This window comes from Microtus oregoni, unplaced genomic scaffold, assembly GCF_018167655.1.
Source record: "Microtus oregoni isolate MIOR12 unplaced genomic scaffold, Mior012 000050F_002, whole genome shotgun sequence".
Classification (NCBI taxonomy): domain Eukaryota; kingdom Metazoa; phylum Chordata; class Mammalia; order Rodentia; family Cricetidae; genus Microtus; species Microtus oregoni.
Window position 1 is genome coordinate 1540611 of NW_024543226.1, and position 21532 is coordinate 1562142.

The 21532-nt window shown below is 43.0% G+C and overlaps 3 protein-coding genes and 1 non-coding gene across 5 annotated transcripts; 2 read left to right on the forward strand and 2 right to left on the reverse strand.

Moving 5' to 3' along the window:
* Positions 1 to 1308: 1308 nt before the first annotated feature.
* Positions 1309 to 7191, reverse strand: LOC121436689 (heterogeneous nuclear ribonucleoprotein H2). The gene is made up of 3 exons (XM_041636687.1): positions 7069 to 7191; positions 5686 to 5755; positions 1309 to 3610 (listed from the first exon to the last, which is right to left on the reverse strand). The coding sequence occupies exon 3, from the start codon at positions 3555 to 3557 to the stop codon at positions 2208 to 2210; it is 1350 nt and encodes a 449-aa protein (XP_041492621.1). The 5' UTR covers positions 3558 to 3610; positions 5686 to 5755; positions 7069 to 7191; the 3' UTR covers positions 1309 to 2207.
* On the forward strand, positions 4464 to 4564 carry LOC121436738. Its single transcript, XR_005972745.1, has one exon. It is a non-coding gene; the product is annotated as a small nucleolar RNA U13 (small nucleolar RNA).
* Positions 7192 to 7383: 192 nt separating the features above from the next.
* LOC121436690 (alpha-galactosidase A) lies at positions 7384 to 16882 on the forward strand. Of its 2 annotated transcripts, XM_041636689.1 has the most exons (8): positions 7541 to 7671; positions 8074 to 8179; positions 10386 to 10560; positions 11657 to 11834; positions 12517 to 12608; positions 14385 to 14546; positions 15681 to 15878; positions 16513 to 16882. In XM_041636689.1, the coding sequence occupies exons 3-8, from the start codon at positions 10399 to 10401 to the stop codon at positions 16774 to 16776; spliced, it is 1056 nt and encodes a 351-aa protein (XP_041492623.1). In that variant the 5' UTR covers positions 7541 to 7671; positions 8074 to 8179; positions 10386 to 10398; the 3' UTR covers positions 16777 to 16882. The 2 variants fall into 2 exon arrangements, with proteins under 2 accessions (XP_041492622.1, XP_041492623.1); XM_041636688.1 differs by lacking the exon at positions 8074 to 8179 and having other exon boundaries at positions 7384 to 7671.
* A 1276-nt stretch (positions 16883 to 18158) lies between these two features.
* On the reverse strand, positions 18159 to 21198 carry LOC121436691 (60S ribosomal protein L36a-like). The gene is made up of 5 exons (XM_041636690.1): positions 21073 to 21198; positions 20606 to 20711; positions 20249 to 20316; positions 18957 to 19079; positions 18159 to 18224 (listed from the first exon to the last, which is right to left on the reverse strand). Exons 1-5 carry the CDS (start codon positions 21181 to 21183, stop codon positions 18204 to 18206), a joined length of 429 nt encoding a protein of 142 aa, XP_041492624.1. The 5' UTR covers positions 21184 to 21198; the 3' UTR covers positions 18159 to 18203.
* Positions 21199 to 21532: the final 334 nt, after the last annotated feature.

The following is a 21532-nucleotide window of genomic DNA, read 5'->3' on the forward strand; positions in this document are numbered from 1 at the left end:
AGGCTCCAAAGTTACAGAGAAACCCTGTCTCAAAAAACCAAAAAAAAATAAAAATAAAAATAAAAAAAAATCAAAACCAGTTCCTTTTAGGATTAGACTTTAGCAGTGGGAGAATGGTGAGCTGTCTCAAAACGTGGCCTCGAGTAATCTCAGCACAATATCTCAGAACCTTCCCAGGATGGGGTCCAGCAATGAGTCTTTAAACATGTTCCAATGACACTAATGCAGTGTCAGAGAACCAGTGGCTTACACACTTTACATCGTCTGCAAACCATAAAGGGTATTTGAAGGTTTTTATCATCAAGCAGTGGTGGTGCACAACCTTTAACCCCCCGTACTCGGGAGGCAGAGGCTGGCAGAACTCTGAGTTCAAGGTCAGCCTCGTTTACAAAGTAAGCTCCCAGACAGCCAAGGCTACACAAAGAAACCTGTCTCATAAAAAGATGGAAAGAAAAAAAATCAAAAAATCAAATTGCAGGGCTAGAGACAGCTTAATATGTAATGCTTGTTGTGCAAACATGGAAGACCGAAGTTCACATCTCCAGTCGTAGTCATCCACACATGTAACCTCAGTGTGGCCATCAGCAGAGACAGGAGGATCACTGGAACTTACTGGCTGCCAGTCTAGCTGCAGGCTCAGTGAGAGACAATTGAGAGCAATAAAACAGGGTACCCAATGTTTTTATGGTGAACATGTGTGTACACATACACTTGAACACACAAATCCAACACAAATCCAACTAACAGGGATTTGGATGTAGACCTGCTAGTAGAGTGCTTGTCGTGTATGCAGGAAGCCCAGGGCTTGCTCCCCAGCACTGCAAAGTGACACATGGCCAAAATTCCAGTACTTAGGAGCTAGAGGCAGGAGGATCAAAATGTTAAAGTTGCTGCAGTGAACACATTTAATCCCAGCACTCAGGAAGTAGAGGCAGGCAGATCTCTGTAAGTTCAAGGCCAGCCTGGTTTTATAGAGCAAGATTCAAAACTGGCTCCATAGCTACTGAGAAACTCCTGTCTTGAAAAACCCAAAACATCAAAATTTAAATGTCATTCACAGCCTGGAATATTTGAGACCCTGTCTCAAAAAAAACCTGAAAATTTACATTTAAACTACAGAGAACTTTAAAAGTTACTGTGTGCCCATATAATAGAACATAATTAAAAAAATCAAACTATTCAAGATTTTTCCAGTTTTTATTTTTTTTATTTTTATTTTTTTTTAAATATTTGTTTATTTATCATGTATACAATATTCTGTCTGTGTGTATGCCTGCAGGCCAGAAGAGGGCACCAGACCCCATTACAGATGGTTGTGAGCCACCATGTGGTTGCTGGGAATTGAACTCAGGACCTTTGGAAGAGCAGGCAACGCTCTTAACCTCTGAGCGCCATCTCTCCAGCCCCAAGATTTTTCCAGTTTTTAAAAGGAAGATTTATTTAACAAGTTTCACTTAGTACAATACATCTAAATGGAATTCACAATACAAGGTAAGATTTAAACCAAAGCCTCAGAATTCCATACAAACAACATGACCAAACTCCTGAAGTATTGGTATCACATCTCAAAATTGTCCCAGATCTTTTTTTAAAAAAAAAAAAGTGAAAGTGTACACTCACGTGCCTTACAGGATATTAAACCAAAAAGCTAGAATTAACAAACATGCCAAATGTTGTCACTTTGAATCATAGACACAGCTCCTATATTTGATTTTTACAGAAAAGCATGTTTCTCAACATGCATCTGAAGTTTTTGATGTATTGTGGTATAAGAGCAACATTTAACATAAGTGAAACTGCTTTAAACCTAAATATGCTTACTGCTTAAATACACTCCTACAACATAACTAACTTGAGGAAAGCTGAAAGTGGATTTAACAGTTATGGTCAATACTGAACTTGTTATTACATCCTAGATGAATATTTCAGTGTTCAAAATTGCTGAGCTTAAAGTTTGAAAACAATCTTAACTTTCACTTTACAGTAAGCATGAATCACAAGCTTGTAATGCAAAACTATTAAACTTAAATTTTGTTCTTAAAAAAAAGGAGAAAAAGGAAAGAAAGAAGCTGACCAATAGTGATCAGAAGCAATTGTATTACCCATTTACCGAGCATACTGGATATGCTGGACATCCTTCCTACTCTATCCAGTTCCTATAAATGCACAGCTGTTATTCCTGGAGCTGTTTGATGTTCCTTCTCTCCCTAAGCAAGGTTTGACTGATAGTCACTCGAGTTTTCCTGAAGAACTTGGTCATATCCACTCATACTGCTCTGACCTCCATATCCACCACCATACCCACCACTCAGCTGCTGGCTGGCAGGACCTCCATAACTAGACTGGTTGGATAAACCCATCCCTCCCATCATCTGGCTACCATAAGCACCACCGCTTGCCCCTGCTGTAGAATTCAGAAAGAGCTCTACGTAGCTATGATCGTAAGCTCCTCCGCTTGTCCCTGCAGTAGAATTCAAGAAGAGCTCCACATATCTGTGCTGCATATTAGCTTTATCTTTTGCCATAGCTGCCACGGCATCTTCATGAGTAGCAAACTCAACATCTGCCTCGCCTGTAACTCTGCCATCAGGTCCTATTTCAATGTGTACTCTCATGGGATTGAGAGGTGAGAAGAAATTGTAAATATCATTCTCAGTGGCTCTGTATGGTAACCCCCTCATGTGTACACAGTGCCCTGTGGTGCTCTGGAAACTGGACCCACCATCTCCGTATCTATGATCAGACATTCCTGAGAAACAGTAGTTTAGGTCTCTTCCAAATCTATCAGACCCAAAGCCATACCCGTCATTATACCCTCCATAGTCATCATAGCCTCCATACCCTCCACCATAGGCACCCCGCCTCATTCTTTCGAACCCAGCTCCTCTGCCAATGCTATTATACCCTCTTCCTGCCCCTGGCCTATCATAAGGACCCGGGCGCTGCATAGTCATGAGCTTTCGAGGCGGATCATAGTGGGTCCGGACTTCAGCTCTGCTACTCTTGAAGATCTCAATGTACCTGTGCCCTATTCTTTCCTTGTGTTTCTTTAAGGCCTTTTCAGCTATCTCCTGTGAAGCAAACTGCACGAAGGCCTCCCCTGTGCTGCGCCCCTGAAAGTCCACCGGCAGTGTCATCCCATTTGGCACAATTTCCAGCCCCGAAAAGAACTGAACAATTTCTTCCTTGCTACAGCCAAATGGGAGTCCTCTAAGCCGTACAAAGCCATCATTGGCAGTATCAGGACTATTCGGACCTGTATGCTTTAACACCCAATCCATTTCAACACTGTTGGACTTGAATACTTCAACATATCTGTGTCCCATGGTTTCTCTGTCTTTCTTTAAAGCCAATTTCACTTCATCTTCAGATTCAAGTTCGACAAACGCTTCACCACTTGGTCTGCCTTCTCTGGTGTAGATGAAACGAACACCTGATGTGCCATTCTGGATTTTGCAATCAGAGAAGAAGCGCATCACTTCCTCGGCTGAGCAGGACCAGGGGAGGCCCCTGACCTTCACCACGAACCCCTCCCGGCCCTCTGTGCTCAGCATCATGGTGACTGTTGGGCTCTTGGTGGCAAGCTTGGTTCAACACAATTTCAATGTGGCTTTAAAAAAATTAGAAAAGTATTGTCATGAAAAATTGTACACAATATACTAAGAGAAAACAAAACTGTTATAGAAGCTCACATCAGTAACTTCAAAAGATAGCCACATGGACAAAAGGACTGCATAAAACTATTAATTCATTCAATTAACAATTTCTTATTCCATTTCTTTATGCATATATCCAGTATAATGAATAGTGATTATTTCTTGGTAGCAGTACTATAAGACTTGCTTCCATGAATATATACATGGAATATCTTAGTACTTTTTTGAATATTCTAAATTTTCTGCACTGACCCAATGCATTAACACCATAGAGAGAAATTTAAAATTAAAGGTAACAAATAAAACTATCTCATTATATACAATTAAAATTTTCTTTAAATCAAAAAACAAACAAAACTAATAAGATACAAGGCCATTAATATCCTAAGAATATAAACAATGCATGCAAATCAATAAAATACAGAACTATTAAAGCCTAAGAGAAAAAACATTAATGGGAATTTACATATTCAAGCATCTTTTAGATGCTAGGACCAATACTCAGTTCTGATGCATAAGAATCAACGAGCCCAGAAAGGGCTTACAGTCCTAAAGGAGAACTGTATGCCTTTACCAAAGGTAAGTGCAAATACACAGAATAAAGGAGGATCGGTTGATGAAGTGCTAACAATTGGAGGCAGAATGGTTAATTGAATCAAACGATCCTGATCCTATTCAGGGATCCAGAAACAATTTATAAAAAAAAAATTTAATAGAGTACAAAATGGAAGGAGACAGAAATCAAAAGACAGGGCTGTCAAGAAAGAGGTAAGATCCTGAGGGTTCTATTTAATACAAGGAGGCTAGACTCTTGTTTGGTTCCCAAGCATGATGATTCAGTATTCACACCACTGTGTGACATATACCTCCCCCAAACCTTAAGACATTGGGACATTACTGCTCTGACGCTGGGTGTGGAGAAGGGAATATATATATAGCACCTTTTATGGATTTTAAACAGGAGTGATGTCATTATAGCCCTTTCAGACTTATCACCCAGGCAACTGGAGCCTTCAAACAGAAGACCGGGGGGCTAGGTGAAAAGAGCAAATTAAAAAATGACCTCTTAGAGATGTGTCAAGAGATCCATTTAAACAGCATCAAAGAGGTAGGGGGAAAAATGCTATCTGCCTAAATAATAAAGTGGAATCTGTAGGAATTGATAAAAAAAAAGATTATGAATATTAAGAGTTGATAGGTGTGGTGGTATTCAGGAAGCAGAGGCAGGTGGATTTCTGTGAGTTCAAGGACAACGTGATCTGTTTAGTAAGCTCCAGGAAAGCCAGGCCTGCAGGGTGAGACCCTATCCCAAAACAAACAACAAAAGAAGATATAGGACTGCAGGCAACTAAGAAATAATGAGTGGGAGAAGTGGGAAGAACACACTAATTAGTCAAAACATGCTAACACCCAATGGTCAGTCCTGAAAACCCATACACTAGGCTGAGCAGGCTGGAGTTGGATATTCAGGAACATGCACACTCGCCGCCAAGTAACAACTCAGAAAAAGAGGCCACAAATTTGAAAGAGAGGAAAATGGGGAGGTAATTAAACATAGGAGGGTGTGAAGGGAGGAAAATGATGTAATCATAACTTCAAAAAATTTAAATACAGCAGAAAAGGAGTATATAGGGAAAATGTCTGGGAAAGCTTCAAGCTTCAATCACTGGAAATGAAATTTAAAGTAAAGTAAACATTTTTAACACCAATCAAAAACAGTGGAGATTAAACTGTGACAATAAGTCAACATTATTTACAACTAGAGTTCTCTAGAAGGATAAAAACTGCTAACTATTCTGGAAAAATATTTTCATAGTATTTACCACACCTTCTGAAAGAAAATCAATCCACTTCAGGTATGTGCCTTAAGGAATTATCTGAAATTAAGAGCAGGACTTATTGCTGGAAAGGCATTTTAGGGAGAAAAGTGGACCAGTATACAATTAATATAAAGTTATAAAAATTTTAAATGAGTCAAGACCAAAGCCATTTTATAACCTCAATTATGTTAAAGTAAAAATTCACATACCCTTTGAGCCTGCTAGAGTTTCTTCCAGGAATCTGCTCGACAGAAATACTTAAGAATGTTTGCTGCAGCACTGTAATGGCAGAAAATGAGAAAACTCAATAGCCTTCAACAGAGACGGATAAATTCTATTTCTACCTTTATACGGATTTCTATGCAACCACTTATGAAAGACGTTTGCGCTTACCTAGAAAGATTTCCAAAATACATTGAATGAATGAATATATACAGTATAATCCTACTCCTATTACAATACAAGCATAAAACACAGTGTATAAACGTGTGAGAGATGATCTGAAAGGAACTTCGTATAAGATAAATTTGGGGACCAAATGGAGGGCAAGGCAGCAGAGGTGGCTTTTCACTTTAATACTATACACTTTCGTAGTCTTAATCCTTTAAACTCACTGTATTGGAACAAACGTAATCTTAGAAAAAAAATACAAGCATGGGAAATATGACCAAAAAAAATTTAAAACCTTTTTGTGTGCGCTGATGGCGACTGGACCTCACATGTTAGCAGTGGCTATTGATGCGTTTTTCCCATTCTTTTTTTATGCATGCCTAACGGTCTGCTGAAAGAATAATTTGACAAAACATCCCAGGGACGACGGTGATTTCTACAGCACTCTGCCTCAATAGGTCCTCCCTTGTGGCTGGGAGGTTTTGCTTCCTTACATTTCCTGAGAAGGCCACCAGGACTCTGTTACCTAACGTAGTAACCAGGATTTGTGAGTTAAGAATCTGTGTATTTGTACCTGTGTTACAGCACACTTTTTGTAACAGTAATAAGAGCTGGAAAGTGTCCCTTTTAAACGAATATATTACCTTTCGAATGACCAAAATTCAACGCGTAGATCGTTATAAGCAGAAAAACAAACGTTCGAATAATTAAGTAAACGCATTTACTGGGCGCCTCTCGAGCACGCAGTAATAGCCCAGCTCACACTCTAAGGGTGGAATTCACTCGGGACCCCTCGCGACCACCGGGCGATTTGAACAGTTGAGCGCCTGAATGGATGGAGCGGTACTCCGACCGCGGGTCTCATTATGTTTTTGGGGGGTTTTCTCCTAACTCCGGGCCGTGTTTTTGAAACGCTTTTCACCTTACGGGTCCCTCTTGCGAGAAGAGGAGGAAAGGTCCCCGAGACCCGGCCACACGAACCGATTTACAAAAACACGCACACAGTCACGACCGCACGACCGTCCACCATTTCCCCACCAGGCGCTGCGCAGGCCGCTTCCCGACACTCGGGGAGGGGGAGGGGGGAGGACGCGGAGGGGGGGGGGGGAAGCCGAGCACGAAAAAGGCGGAGGCGACCCCGGATTCCGCTCTGCTCTTCCTTATCACCACCCAGGGTCCCCAGTTCCCACCCACGCACCAACCTCCAACGAGACCGGGGGATTTTCCTCCTTCTTCCCTCAAACAGCTATAGCGAGGCGATAGACGACGACCAGAACTACTTCTGCTCACGTAAGCGATTGATCACGTGAGCGCCTACGTCATGTGAGATCTCGGTCACGTGAGCAACTCTCGGCTTAAACTCGGGATCACTGAGGTGCCGCACTTCCTCCCGGTTTGGAAATGGGGTGGACCAAGGTAAAGAGAGCGCCAATCTTATTGGTTAATGTATGTCTTACGTGATTGTTCATTGGTCTACCGCTGGCGCTAACTGTCCAGTTGCCTGAGAAACGATGATGTCATTATTAAATAGTTCATCCATGATTGGTCCGCCCCAAGGGTAAACTTAAAGCTGATAGCTGCAGGAAACTGAACTAAAGAATTCCTGTGACCATGAAGCTTTTTAGCGGAGATCCGCGACTGGTCTGTGAGCTTGCGCTTCGACCCCTGGCTTTAGTTTTTTTGGGCGTTCTTGGGGCCAAAGCACTGGACAATGGCTTGGCACGTACTCCTACAATGGGCTGGCTGCACTGGGAACGGTTCATGTGCAACCTCGACTGCCAAGAAGAGCCTGATTCCTGCATCAGGTATGAGATATTGAGTGGCCGTTTCTCTTTCCGTGTGTTTCTTTGGGCGTATTTGGTAGAAGGAATGGGAACATTTGAGCTGAAGGAGTAGATCCCCTACTGTTGCTGCTTCTTTATCCCCAACAAAACATCCATCCGGGATCTGGACTGCCCCTAAACTGTGAGCTGCCCCGAGATGAGAAACAGCCAGCAAGCCACTGCTTTGCTCCCTCTCCCTCTCTTTCTGCACTGGGAGCTTTTCATATATAATTTGGTTCAATGCAGACACTTTGGGTTTGTATTCTGCCTTTGTTTAGTGATAGCCTTGAGCTAGCCATAAGCACAATTGGAATGGGTAGGAGGATGACTAAGACCAATGTCATTTTTTCTTTTTGGATCACGGGTTCTTTGGCTGTACTGAAGCGAGAGTTAGAGAAACCATGAGATCACTGAGATGTCCCTCAACCCCTTTTCCTTGAGTGTGGCATCAGGCTGGAAAGTTGACCTGAAGGAACTTTACACATCAAAGGTGAGAGTTGAGACCTTGTTAAAGCTATCTGATGTTTACAATACTAGTTTGCAAACTAGCATCTTTTTTTTAACTCAAGGAGCTCTCTCTCTCTCTCTCTCTCTCTCTCACACACACACACACACACACACACACACACACACACACACACACACACAAAGCTGTAAAATTGCTGAGCGAGGTGGCACAGGACTAATCCCAGCACTCCTGAGGCAGAGGCAGACGAATCTCTTTGAGTTCAAGGTCAACCAGGGCAACAAAGTGAAACCCTGTCTCAAAAAGTAAGACCTTTAAAACGGTTATCTCACACAGATGAACTTGCAGTTAAACCCATTCTAAAAACCAACCACCATTCCTGCCCTGACCTCCTCAATTAGGCAAATGAAACAGATGTCTTTATCCTGGCATGTATAGAAAACTGAATTGTAAGTTTAAAAATCTGTGGGCATTTTTCTAGGGAAGAGATTTTTTTTTCTTTTCTTTTTTTTTCTTCTTTTTTGGTTTTTCGAGACAGGATTTCTCTGTAGCTTTGGAGCCTGTCCTGGAACTTGCATTTGTAGACCAGGCTGGTCTTGAAATCCACCTGCCTCTGCCTCCTGAGTGCTGGAATTAAAGGCATGCACCACCACTGCCTGGCCCCCTTCCTTCAAATTCTTAAATGAATCTGTAATTTTAAAAAGATTAAGCACCAAGTATTAGTGGCTTCTTTAAAAATATTATTGAAAACATAAAAAGGTCACCCAGTGGCGCAAAACTGCCTCTACAGGCAGCTGCCACAACACCCTCTCTATGTTCACAAGTTATTTCTCTGAATGCCTATAAAGATAAAATCAGGGTGTTGGTCAGACATCATAAAAGAAACCGGCTTTTTAGACTAAGTCTTGTTTGTTTTTCTTGATATTTGGGGACGTGGCCGCGGGCCTTGCACATGCTAGGAAAGTGCTCTATTACTAAGCTGAATTCCTTGCCTTTGGATTTGGGGACATGGTCACCCTATGTGGATCAAGCTAGTCTTTTGCCACCACTTCCTATTTTGCTGGAGTTACAGGCATGCAAGATCATGCCCAGTTTAATTGTTTTTTAAATTGGGCTGGGGTGGCCAGGCGGTGGTGGCGCACGTCCTTTAATCCCAGCACTCGGGAGGCAGAGGCAGGCGGATCTCTGAGTTTGAGACCAGCCTGGTCTACAAGAGCTGGGTTTTTATTGTGAGCCTGGTGGGAATGTGCACACCTTTAATCAGATACAGAAGCAAGTGGATCTCTGGGAGATTTAGGTCAGCATAGTCTACAAGGCTAGTTCCAGGACAGCCAAGGCTACACAGAAATCCTGTCTCAAGAGAGAAAAACAGGAAGGTGATTGTGAAACCTTGTATTCTCTGGGGAAACTACAAGACTCATGGCATGAGATGGGTGGAGCTCCTTCTGAAGTTTCAAATAACAGTAATCTTTGTGTTCTAATGCCATGCTACATGCAGTAGCTTCCCTTCTTTTATAGCACATCTTTTATAGCATTTCATCTTTTAGGTGAGCTCTTCAAATCTTTTGCCAAATTCCTTCAAAAGTCTGTTTGGGGTTCAAGGTTTTCTGAGCCAAGAGTAAGATTATGTTTCTCTATTTATTCAAACCACTAAGGAGCATGAGAATTTTAACATGGTTGATAAACATAATACTCTCTAGATAGCTTGGCCTTTTCTGTTTGTTTTTCTTTCTGTTACTATTGTGAATGAGATTGTTTCCCTGTACACAGAGAAAGCTGGTGCAGAAGCTGTCTATTCTGCTGACTCTTACTCTGTTGGGGTTCCTCTATTTGGATATAAGCCAGGCAGGCCTTAGACCTGCAAATCGTCCTGCCTCATTTTCCTCAATAGCCAGCATTTCAAACCTGTGTCACCACAACTTCTTAGCCACAATAACTTTGCGATTTTTTTCATATGTCTCATTCTTAGTTCAATTATTTGGAGGTTTTATTTCTTTTGTGGTTAGGGATGGAACTGAGGGCCCCACCCCTTGTGTGAGTCCTAGAGCAGAGATCATGGGTGGAGAGGGAGAGGAGAAACAGGAAAGAGTTAATTTTACCTCGTATGGGTTGTAATTATTACCACAGTATCACTGCATTTTTAGAAACCCAAATCCCAAGGTGCTTTACACTGGGAGCCCGTGGGCCTTCATCTCATGAACTGGAATGACTATTGGAAATTCTCTTTCAGCGAGCAGCTGTTCATGCAGATGGCAGAGCTCATGGTTTCTGATGGCTGGAAGGACGCAGGTTATGTATACCTCTGTATAGATGACTGCTGGATGGCTCCTGAAAGGGACTCGAAGGGCCGCCTTCAGGCAGATCCCCAGCGCTTTCCTAGTGGGATCCAGCACCTAGCTAATTATGTGAGTTTGGAGTGGAATGTTTCTTTTCTTATGGGTCTGTGTGCACTTAAAAAAGCTTATTGAGAAACAGGCCACGTGATACTTCAAAATGGTTGCTGTTAGCTGTTCATTATATTTATCCTGATGGAATTATCATCACATCAGCATATACACATTTCACAATAGTTCCTGAGCCCGAGGCCTGTCTGTCTTGTTGAAACTTTTTTTTTTTTTTTTTTTTTTTTTTTTTTTTTTTTTGCTGAAACCACTGAATTCTCTAGAAGAAAAGGAGAGCTTGGTTGTGTCAAGCATGCTTGTATTATCTCTATGGCAACGTGACAAGACTACCACAGTTATACCACTAATGAATTTTAAAAAATGAAAGCGCAAACATTGCAGAGACTACTAAAGACAGAAGAAGCCTGATGTTAGCTAAGGGTCATTAAGCAGGTTTTATTCAGGACTGTAGGAAAAAGGGTCAATCCAGGTGGACAAATGAGAATCTACAACCAATGAGCAAATACTGGGAGTTCAGTAGATGGAAAACTACTGGAAAGGAGACATCAAGTCAGGAAATGGTATGACTTAGCAGGATTCTTGCATTAAGTAAGCTCACCCAGATTCAGAGAGGCTTAACTGAAATGTAGTTAGCCTTTCTCAAGATAAATCTGTTGTCAGGCAGTGGTGGCGCATGCCTTTAATCCCAGCACTCCGCAGGCAGAGGCAGGTGCATCTCTGAGTTTGAGGCAAGGCTGGTCTACAGAGAGTTCCAGGACGCCAGGGCTATTACACAGAGAAACCCTGTTTTGAAAAACTTAAAAAAAAAGATAAATTTGTTCCAGTTTTGGAAAGAGACTGTGGGATCCCATGAGGAATATTAAAGTGGTCACAGCTTTTCCTCACTTCTGTGCTCCAGTTCACCATGTATAGTTAGAACTCTCTTAGCAGAGCTGGAGGATTTGTGCTCTGCTTCCAGCAAACTCAGCTAAGAAACTGGAGTGGTTTAGGGAAGCCCCCAAGCCTTGGGGAAAGCTCACAGCTCTCTGCTCTTAGCCTTAGTAAGTTACCCTCCTGTTTTAGAAAACTACTTCCTGATTCATCTTTCTTCTCATTTCAGGTCCACAGCAAAGGATTGAAGCTAGGAATTTATGCAGATGTTGGGAATAAAACCTGTGCAGGTTTCCCTGGGAGTTTTGGATACTATGACGTTGATGCCCAGACATTTGCTGACTGGGGTATAGATCTGCTAAAATTTGATGGTTGTCACTGTGACAGCATGACGTCCTTGGCAGATGGTATGTTTTTTTCATTACATTTATTTTTAAAATTATGTTATAGTCAACAAAATCAAAATTATGGTGTGTGTGTGACTGACTGTTTTGTGTGGGGGTGTGTGCTATGATGCCTGTTGAAGTCAGAGTGTCGACAACTTGCAGGAATTGGTTCTCTCCAACCTTTCGAGTTCCAGGGATCAAACTCAGGTCATCAGGTTTGCCTGCAAGTACTTTACTGGCTGAACCATTTTACCAGCCCAAATAGTATGGTTTCTTCCAGAAATACAGCCATAATCATTTCTCAGACTTTTGGTTAACATCAGCTGAAAGATCAAGCCACAGAGACAAGAACTTGAGGGCCACAGGGAAGCTGAGCCTTAAAAGAAATAATCCCGGTCATTTATTCATACATGTGGAATTCATCCATGCCTAACCATGGCATATATTGTGCACTTGTGATTCAAGGACTCTGAAAATGAATTATAATGAGTAATTCTAACTAAATCCTACCTGCTGCTTTACCCCTGCCTTTCCCTCTATCTGCATCCTCTCTGCACCACCTCCTCATTGCAATCCCAGCAGAGAGTAGCCTGTCCCTGTCACTGCTTTATAATATAGACATGGATTGGAGCTTCTTCAAATGTTCAGCACGAGCTGGGGATTTCCTTCTCTCCCTTATTTTACCCATTGTTTTCTCACACAGGTTATAAGTACATGTCCTTGGCCTTGAACAGGACTGGGAGAAGCATTGTGTACTCCTGTGAGTGGCCTCTTTATATGAGACCTTTTCAGAAGGTGAGCTAGTGAGCCCAGAATCTAAATTTCAGAACGCTTATAATTACAGCCGAAGCTTCCGCTAACCAGAAAACTGTGTTTGATTTCTTTCCCCTTTTATTTCACTGTTCACCAGAAAATCCTGCCAATGTTTGCACCAAATTCTATCTTGAATTACTAACATCTGTCATCCCCACCACATCTACACTGGCATTCCAGGCCACTCTCATCTCTGCCTGCTCTGACAGCCTGATCTCTCTACTTCTGCTCGCTTCCCTGCCCCCACCATTTTCCAAGCAGCAGCAGAACTGTCTTCTGAGAAATGTCAAGGGCATCCCATCAGTCCCCTCCTTAAAACTCCCCCCCCCCCCCCCCCCCCCCCCCCCCCCCCCCCGCTTTCCTTCCATTGCATTTGGAATACAATCAGGCTCCATTAACCTGCCTCTTGGCCGCCTCTCCATCCCCCAACAGCTCTTTCCCTCCCTGCGCTATATTTCCTTCTGTTCATCACATACTGTATTTACCTTGTCGGTGTGTATTCACTGTGCATGGTACTGGGCAACACAAAGACATTTTCATAAAAGTCTATGTCTTTTCATAAAAGTTGCTGACATAAAGTCTTTTCAGAAAAGTTGCTGACAAGCCTGCAACCAAGATTTTAAAAGGGTTGGCTACTTAACATTGAAATCTGACCAGATGCTGCAAACTTGAGTCTTCTCCATTTTAAAATAGTCTGCTGTCCATTTACTCTCTCATCATTTGCTGCTTGGTTTCCCTGTAAGAGCGTATCTTTATTGTTTACTTGTTTGTCCATCTCCCTACTAGAATGTAAATCCAGGACGGTAGGTCTTTCTCACTGAATCAATCCCTATTATTTTCTTTTTTTTCTTTCTTTGTTTTTTTTTTTTTTGGTGTTGTTGTTTTTGGTTTTTTTTTTTGAGACAGGGTTTCTCTGTGGCTTTGGAGCCTGTCCTGGAACTAGCTCTGTAGACCAGGCTGGTCTCGAACTCACAGAGATCCGCCTGCCTCTGCCTCTCGAGTGCTGGGATTAAAGGCGTGCTCCACCACCACCCGGCCCTATTATTTTCTTGAAATTTTTAGATAGTCTTTTTCCTCAACATTGTAGCCCTTGGATATCACACCTACATATCTACATAAACTGATTCATTCCACAAATTACTTGTCTCGAATTCAGATTTTATTGTGTTTAATGGCATCCTATATAATTTTATAAGCCTTATTTCTACTTATTTAGATCATTGTAATTATTTTATTACAAAAATAGAAACAAGCCGGGCGATGGTGGCGCACGCCTTTAATCCCAGCACTCGGGAGGCAGAGGCAGGCGGATCTCTGTGAGTTCGAGGCCAGCCTGGTCTACAAGAGCTAGTTCCAGGACAGGAACCAAAAGCTACAGAGAAACCCTGCCTCGAAAAATCCAAAAAAAAAAAAAAAAAAAAAAAAAAAAAAAAAAAAATAGAAACATGCCCACTTTAGGCTAGTTTACAGATTCCAGTCAAAAACAAAGTTCTTTCATAATGCCAGGCAGTACGTAGGCAGTAAAGTGCATAGCCAGCATAAATAATATTAAAGTCACTTTAATCAGGAACTTAAAATTATATGGCCTACATATGAAGTGAACATCTTCTAGTGAAATTCCCTTACATTTAGAACTCCAGGCTTTGTTATTTGTTATGGGGAGACTTTTGATCTGTATACTATAGAGGCCATCAGTGCCTCCTTTAAACAGGATCATTAGCATCTCATAACAAGTTAACCAATTCTGTCTTTTTATAGCCCAATTATACAGATATCCAATATTATTGCAATCACTGGAGAAATTATGATGATGTTTATGATTCCTGGGAAAGCATAAAGAATATCTTGACCTGGACAACAACTAACCAGAAAGAGATTGTTGACGTCGCTGGACCAGGGGGTTGGAATGACCCAGACATGGTAAAGATCTGAGCCCTCCTCATTCAAGAGCTGGTAGCTTTGTTTCTGTTGATGCCTGGGTCTGAGTGCAGGACCTAGCACAAACCAAGCAAGGTTTTTAGGTTCTCCATGAGTACATCCATCACAGTGCTGTGGAAAATGGTTTCTCTCAGTCAACCATCTAGGAAATTGTTTAAATGTTCTGACAGATACTGTGTAGCTGGAGTCTCAGCACTCCAGAGACAAGCAGGAGAGTGGCTCCAAATTCAAGGCTGAAAGGTTAGCCTGGACTATATAGTAAGACCTTATCTCCAAAAAAAGAAAAAGAACAACTGAGCGGTGGGGGGGGAGGGGAGCGGGGTTGCAGGTATCCAGTCAGAGAAGCGAACCCACAAAGAGATGAGAATGAAGTCCCAGTGCAGATTGACTTCGTCAGCCTGGATCCCACTTCGGAGTCTGATGCCAGGCGGTTCACTGTCAACATATTTAAAACACAGTAAAATTTGGGAAAAGGTTTCCAGGCAGTGATCACTCCAATCCTAGGTGTACAATAAAGTTTATGTGTGGCTACATTGAAACTTACACAGCAGAGTGTGGTGGCGCACACCTTTAAACCCAGCACTTGTGAGGCAGAGGCAGGCGGACCTCTGAGTTCAAGGACAGCCTGGTCTACGGAGCTCCAGAACAGCCAGGGCTACACAGAGAAACCCTATCTTGATTCTCCCCGCCCCACCAAACAAAGAAAGACTTACACAGTACGTGTGACCATGAGGGTGGGTTCCTAGCTAAAAGGCCTAGAATCTAGTGTGGTCCCTGGTAGCATAGAGGTCAGCAGAGCATAAAGTGTGTGCGACCTCTCCCCTAAGGATGGGTAATGGTCTAGGAGGGAGGAGTCTGGGATAACCATTCTGGGGAATTGGGGTGAGGTCTGCCTCCACAGATAACAAAGTCACCAGTTGTTAAAATCCTCTCCCAGCTTTCCCGGTAGGAAAGCAGGTATTTTATCTCTTCCCTCGAGAAGAGGCCCTGTGTGTTGAACATTCCAGTTTTCCTTAATGCTTCAATGTGAATGCAAGGATCTCTGTGCCCCAACAACAACAAAAAAACCAAACATTTGAATTTTCCCTTGCCTCATTCCTTTCCTGTTTGTTCTAGTTAGTGATTGGCAACTTCGGCCTCAGTTGGGACCAGCAGGTAACTCAGATGGCCCTCTGGGCTATCATGGCAGCGCCTCTACTCATGTCCAATGATCTCCGACAAATCAGTTCTCAAGCCAAAGCTCTACTTCAGAATGAGGATGTAATTGCCATCAACCAAGACCCCTTGGGCAAGCAGGGGTACTGTTTTAGAAAGGTAAGTAGTACTTCCTGGGAGAAAACTGACCAGGAAGATACTATCCTGCCTTAAAGTTTATCATTTGCAGTATCTTATGATGGCCTTTTAATACTTAAGTACCAAATTATCTTAAGCCTAACTGTGATACACGAAGAAATGATTGGCTTATTTTTTAGTTGTTTTTCCCTTGAATTTGCGAACTGAGTAATTAGAGCTATTACTGAGTTTTTCCTTTGTTTGGTTTTTCGAGATGGGGTTTCTCTGTGCAGCCCTGGCTGTCCTGGAACTCCCTCTGTAGATCAGACTGGCCTCCAAGTCAGAGACGCACTACCTTTGCCTCCTGAGTGTTGGGAGGATTAAAGGCGCTCAGGATCCCAGTGGTTTTTTTTTTTTTTTTTGCTTGCTTTTCAAAACAGGGTTTCTCTGTAGTCCTGGCCGGCCTCGAACTCAGAGATCTGCCTCTGTATCCCGAGTGCTGGGATAAAAGGCGTGCACCACCACCGCCTGGCTACTTTTTAATTTCTAAAACATCCTGCTGGCTGATCTTAATTTTTCCTCCAAGTTTATGATAGTTCTGACAATAAGGCTGAATATCAAGTAAGGCCAGTAATGGGGTCCCCACATGCTCATACTTCTTTTCTTGACTTTTCAGGAAGACAACATTGAGGTTTGGGAAAAACCACTCTCAAACTTAGCCTGGGCTGTAGCTGTGAGAAACCTGCAGGAAATTGGCGGACCTCGTTCTTACACCATCCAGGTTTCTTCTCTAGGTCAAGGAATAGCCTGCAATCCTGGTTGCATCATCACGCAGCTCCTCCCTGTGAAAGAACGGCTAGGCTTCTATGAATGGACTTTAACCTTAAAAACGCGAATAAATCCCTCAGGCACTGTTCTGCTTCGGTTAGACTATGTCTGAAGGCAGAGATGTACATTAAATGGCCAGTGTTACTAAGACCAAAACGCTCCCTGCCTCTTTCCTGTGATCCCTTTAATAAAGTATCCCAAAGTCATGGCCTTTAAAAGCTACTTGTCCTGGTAAGTTTTTGGAAAGGCTTTTGAAACAAAAGTGGGTACTCTTGTGTCAGATGCTGCTAACAGATGCTTCAGGTGTTCTGGTTCATATTTGAGTAAGAATCCATAAAGCCAGGATTTTAGGGAAAAAAAAATCTATGTTTGAGTGTCTTGCCTTCATGTATGTGTTCCACATGCATGCATGATGCCCAGGAAGTCAAAAGGGTATAGGTCCTCAGGAACCAGAATAACGGATTGTTCTTGATTACTTCACTAGCTCTAGAGCCTGGATTTAAAGACTTGCCAACCACACGATGACCACTAGGTGAGTCACTTGGTATGATTTGCTTAGTTTATTGCAAAAGAAAAATGAAATCAGCTTCCTCGGTAGAAAGATGGCAGTTGATGGTCAGGTGTGGTAGCATGCCTTTAATCCCAGTACTGGGAGGCACTGCAAATAAAGACAACCAAATGATGAACTACCCTGACAAACTGAGGTATTCAGGCAGTTTCAACCAAATTAGCAGACGTGCCAATCCGTGCCATCCATTTAACTATATACTCTCACAAAGCAATTGTGCATACACATAACCACAGCATTCAGAAGGCTGGAGGACCACCAAGGTTGCCCACGCGATGAGCAAGCATATATACCCGATATTCTCAATCCACAAAAATGGTATTAAAATCGCCCACCTGAGATACTAAAGGTAGCAAATAATTTTTTCAGGAAGTCTTAATGACCTGGGTTTGACCCTGGAACCCTTAGTAGGAAACTTTCAAAAGCTGATTTCTGACCCCCTACATTCACACCAAAAAATTTAAACCCCAGACATGGGCCGTAGTAGCTAACTCAGCAGATTGAGAGCACTTGCTGCTCTTCCTGAGGACCCAATTCCTAGCACCCACAAGAGGTGGGTTTGTTGGGGGGCACTTCAACAGCCTCACCTAAAAGGTATGTGGATAAGTCAAGGTGTTTACAGGAACATAATCTAAAGCAAGCAATGTGTATTGGGAGTCTACTATGCTGTCTGGAGAACTGTGCCAAATTGCCCCACTATACGCCAGAAGTAGCAAGACTCCTATACCTTAAAATAAAAGTATTTAGGATTTTATAACCAGTAACTCGTGTATTTTAAGCTGTAAGTGGGATCCCAATGACTAGTCACATTTCACACCAGCTCAACAAGGTTCAATCCTAAAGTAGCACTCAGCCAGCAAGCTGAGGGAATTTCTTGACAGCTTCATTTTTTTCCCTCCCAAAAGACCAACTGCAATCATACGAGGTTGAGTGAAAGCTCATGATTTTATTGTCTTCATAACAAGGTCAGCTTAGAACTGGATCACTTGGCCCTGTAAACAGAACAGAAGAACAAAGTGGTGTGCTTGTAGTTTTTAAGGAACCTTCCATTATCCATGGGCTCAGTACGTAGCTTAGTAGTTGGGTGCCTGCCTACCATGACCCTGGCTTCAATCCAAGACCACAAAACATTTCTAAGGAGACCCTGTTGCCCACACACTAAAATCCTTAAGCCATTCAGATATACTGATGTTAGATTTTCAGCTAATAAGGCACATAAAAAGCTCACAAATCTGAAAAACAAAACCTAAAAATAAAATACTTGCCAAGCGGTGGTAGTGCACACCTTTAATCCCAGCACCCGAGAGGCAAGGGCAGGCAGATCTAAGTTTGAGGCCCGCCTGCTCTACAAAGGGAGTTATAGGACAGCTGGGCCTACACAGAGAAACCCTGCCTCGAAAAAACAAAACAAACAAAAAAACCATCCTCCTGGCAGTGGTGGTGCACACCTCTAATCCCAGCACTCAGTAGGCAGAGACAGGAGGGATCTCTTTGTCTGCGGCCAGCCTGGTCTACACAGCAAGTTCAGGACAAACTCCAAAGCTACAGAGAAACTCTGTATTGAAAAACCAATCCCCCAAAAAACTTCTGGTCCCAAGCATTTCAGCTGTGGGCTATGGAACTTGTTTCTTCAGCTGTGAACGATTACTGTTGAGGATGCCCTGTGGCACAGTAAGCTCACAACAGTTTCCTCTACAAGTAAGGCCAATTTCAAAGGAGAGTACCTTTCTCTTCTTATCACCACCCAGTTCAAAATGCTTGCATCTCTTAATAGCCAGCATCCTCTTAGATCTGCAGTTGGGCTCCACACATTCCAGTCTCAGCACAATCTTCTTTGTAGTTTTTGCCTACAAAAGAAATGAAGTCAAATCCTTCACAAAATTAGGTTGCCACAATCTGTATTCAGGTATGGAGAGAAAAAAGATCCAGAAGCCAATCACTTTGCGCTAAACAGGAGGAAAACTGAAGGTGGATCTGGTTGTGCACACCCCCAGCACTTTGGAGGTGGAGACAAGCTGCAACCACAGGAATGAGGCCAGCCTGGGCTACATGACATTGCCGCCCCCTACCCCCCAAAAAAGCTACTTTAAAATTTGTAGCCTTTCAGGCTATTTGTATTCTTTAGTGGTTAAGTCAAATAAAAGCCAGCCAAATTTATGCAAATATGAAATAGAACTTTTGGGATTCACCAATTTTCTCAAGACTTCAATTAGCCCTAAAATCAGTTCCACTCCCCACTAATAATCAACTTTTTTCAGTAGAGGGTTTCTATAGACCCACCTGCTTCTGCCTCCCGGGGGCCGGGATTAAAGTCATGTACCACCGCCGCCTGGCTAATAATCAACTTTTAAAAATACACTAATTTAGTGATAGGTTTGTTGCTAGTTTGCAGTCTGAAAGCGGAAACACCTCCCTCTTCTGTACAAAATGGGCTTAACATTTAAACAAACAAGCATTCCCATTACACGACACCCACTTCAGGACCCAAAGAACTCATTTAATTTCTACAACCAGGCTGGCAGAGTAGGAACAAAGAGATGAATAAATGCAGGTTCCCTAAAGAAGGAACTTCATGAAACTGGAGAAGAATCTAGAATTCAGCCAGTGGAAGGCCTACACATGCACTGTAAGACTTCATGAGACTGAGAAATCCAGAGAGCCCTTCATGGCAATACAGGGAATCGAACCTGGGTTGCCCTCAAACTCTACCACTGAGCCTCCAGCAACAAAGAGTCACACATGACAATAAACGAATGAACGATCTTGCTGGGTACACACATCATTCCCTTCTTAGGAAAGCACATTCCTTCATTTTTGCCTCTTTAAAGTGAGATGCTCTACTCAAGACTATAGTCAGATCTGGGTTGACTCCCAGCTCCATTGCCTTGGAAACATTCCTGCCGCTAAGGGGGATATCTTAGCTGGAACACTATACTAATGCTTGTAGACTAGAGATGGCAAATGCCAAGGTCCTTACCACAATAATCAAGAAACATGTCAGTTAGGAATCACTAACCTTTTTGCGGAAAATAGGCTTAGTCTGCCCACCATAGCCACTCTGTTTCCTGTCGTAACGCCGCTTTCCTGAAAAAAGTTATTTGTTATGGTATGCTGTACACAGATCCTATGTCAAAACAAGTAGAAGTCTCAAGTTTAAATTGGAGGGGGGAATGCCTGGACTTGTTAATACTTCTCACAAGTGTCACATCCAAACCAGTTTACATGCAGGAAACAGGCACAGCCCCAACCCTTGAGAGGCTGAGGTAGGATTGCTTATTCCGGACCAGCTTGCTTTACATAGCTGGCGTTTATCTCCCACCAACTCCCCATCCCTATCCCCTAGCCATCATCAAATTACATATAAGCAGCTTACCCTGGGCATACAAAGAATCTTTGCCCTTCTTGTACTGGGTCACTTTGTGGGGTTGGTGTTTGCCACATTTCTTGCAGAATGTACGGCGGGTCTTAGGAACGTTCACCTAGTTTAAAAAAAAAAAAGTAAGTAAAGTGTTCAGAATGTGCAGCTACCGGACCGCAATGACCCAGCACCCTCCCTGGATTCAGATGAAGCTAACTACAGCTACTCAGTAAAACACAACCACCACGTAGATTTAAAAGGTGGTTCAGTCACATGCGCCCAACTGTATCCACCCGCAGCTAAATCGCCCACTTCAATTCCTCCGCCCAGAACTTCGCTCCCTGCGTTTCGCTCTCGGCAATGCTAGATTTCTTAGGTACATCGAGGTCCTAACGGAGCCTTGACGCAATCTGGGACAATACTGTCCACGCCGGCTGCAAGGATTGTGCTGGATACTACGAAACCCCGATACGCGATCATACCATGTTGACGGGTGCGATATCGGCACAGAAAGAAAGAGGGAAAGCCAGCAACGGAAGTTTATAGGCGGTGCCTGGGTGCACTTCCTCAGAGCCGTGGGAGACAGCTACCATAGAGTCTGTAAGGATCCCAGCGCAGCGCCCTCGGATGGCTGGATGATTTGCATCAGCCGCAGACAGGCGCTTCAGCCAAGGCTCCGCCTTAAGCCTACGGCTCTCTCCTCCACTTCCTCCCGCCTAGCGCCCGTCAGCTTTCATTACTCCACCCCTTTTGGCGGACTTTGCAATTTAGTAGCTTAAGGGAAGAAAGCAATGCTCTTCCCAGACTCTGATCTCCCGTGTTGGAGCAGACCAGGGACTAGGATCAAGTGGGAGGGGTCTTCCATCTCAGCCTAACATTCTTGTTCCACTTCAAGGAAAATGAAACGATCTTAAACAGCAAAATGTGGCTCACGGAAGCCCT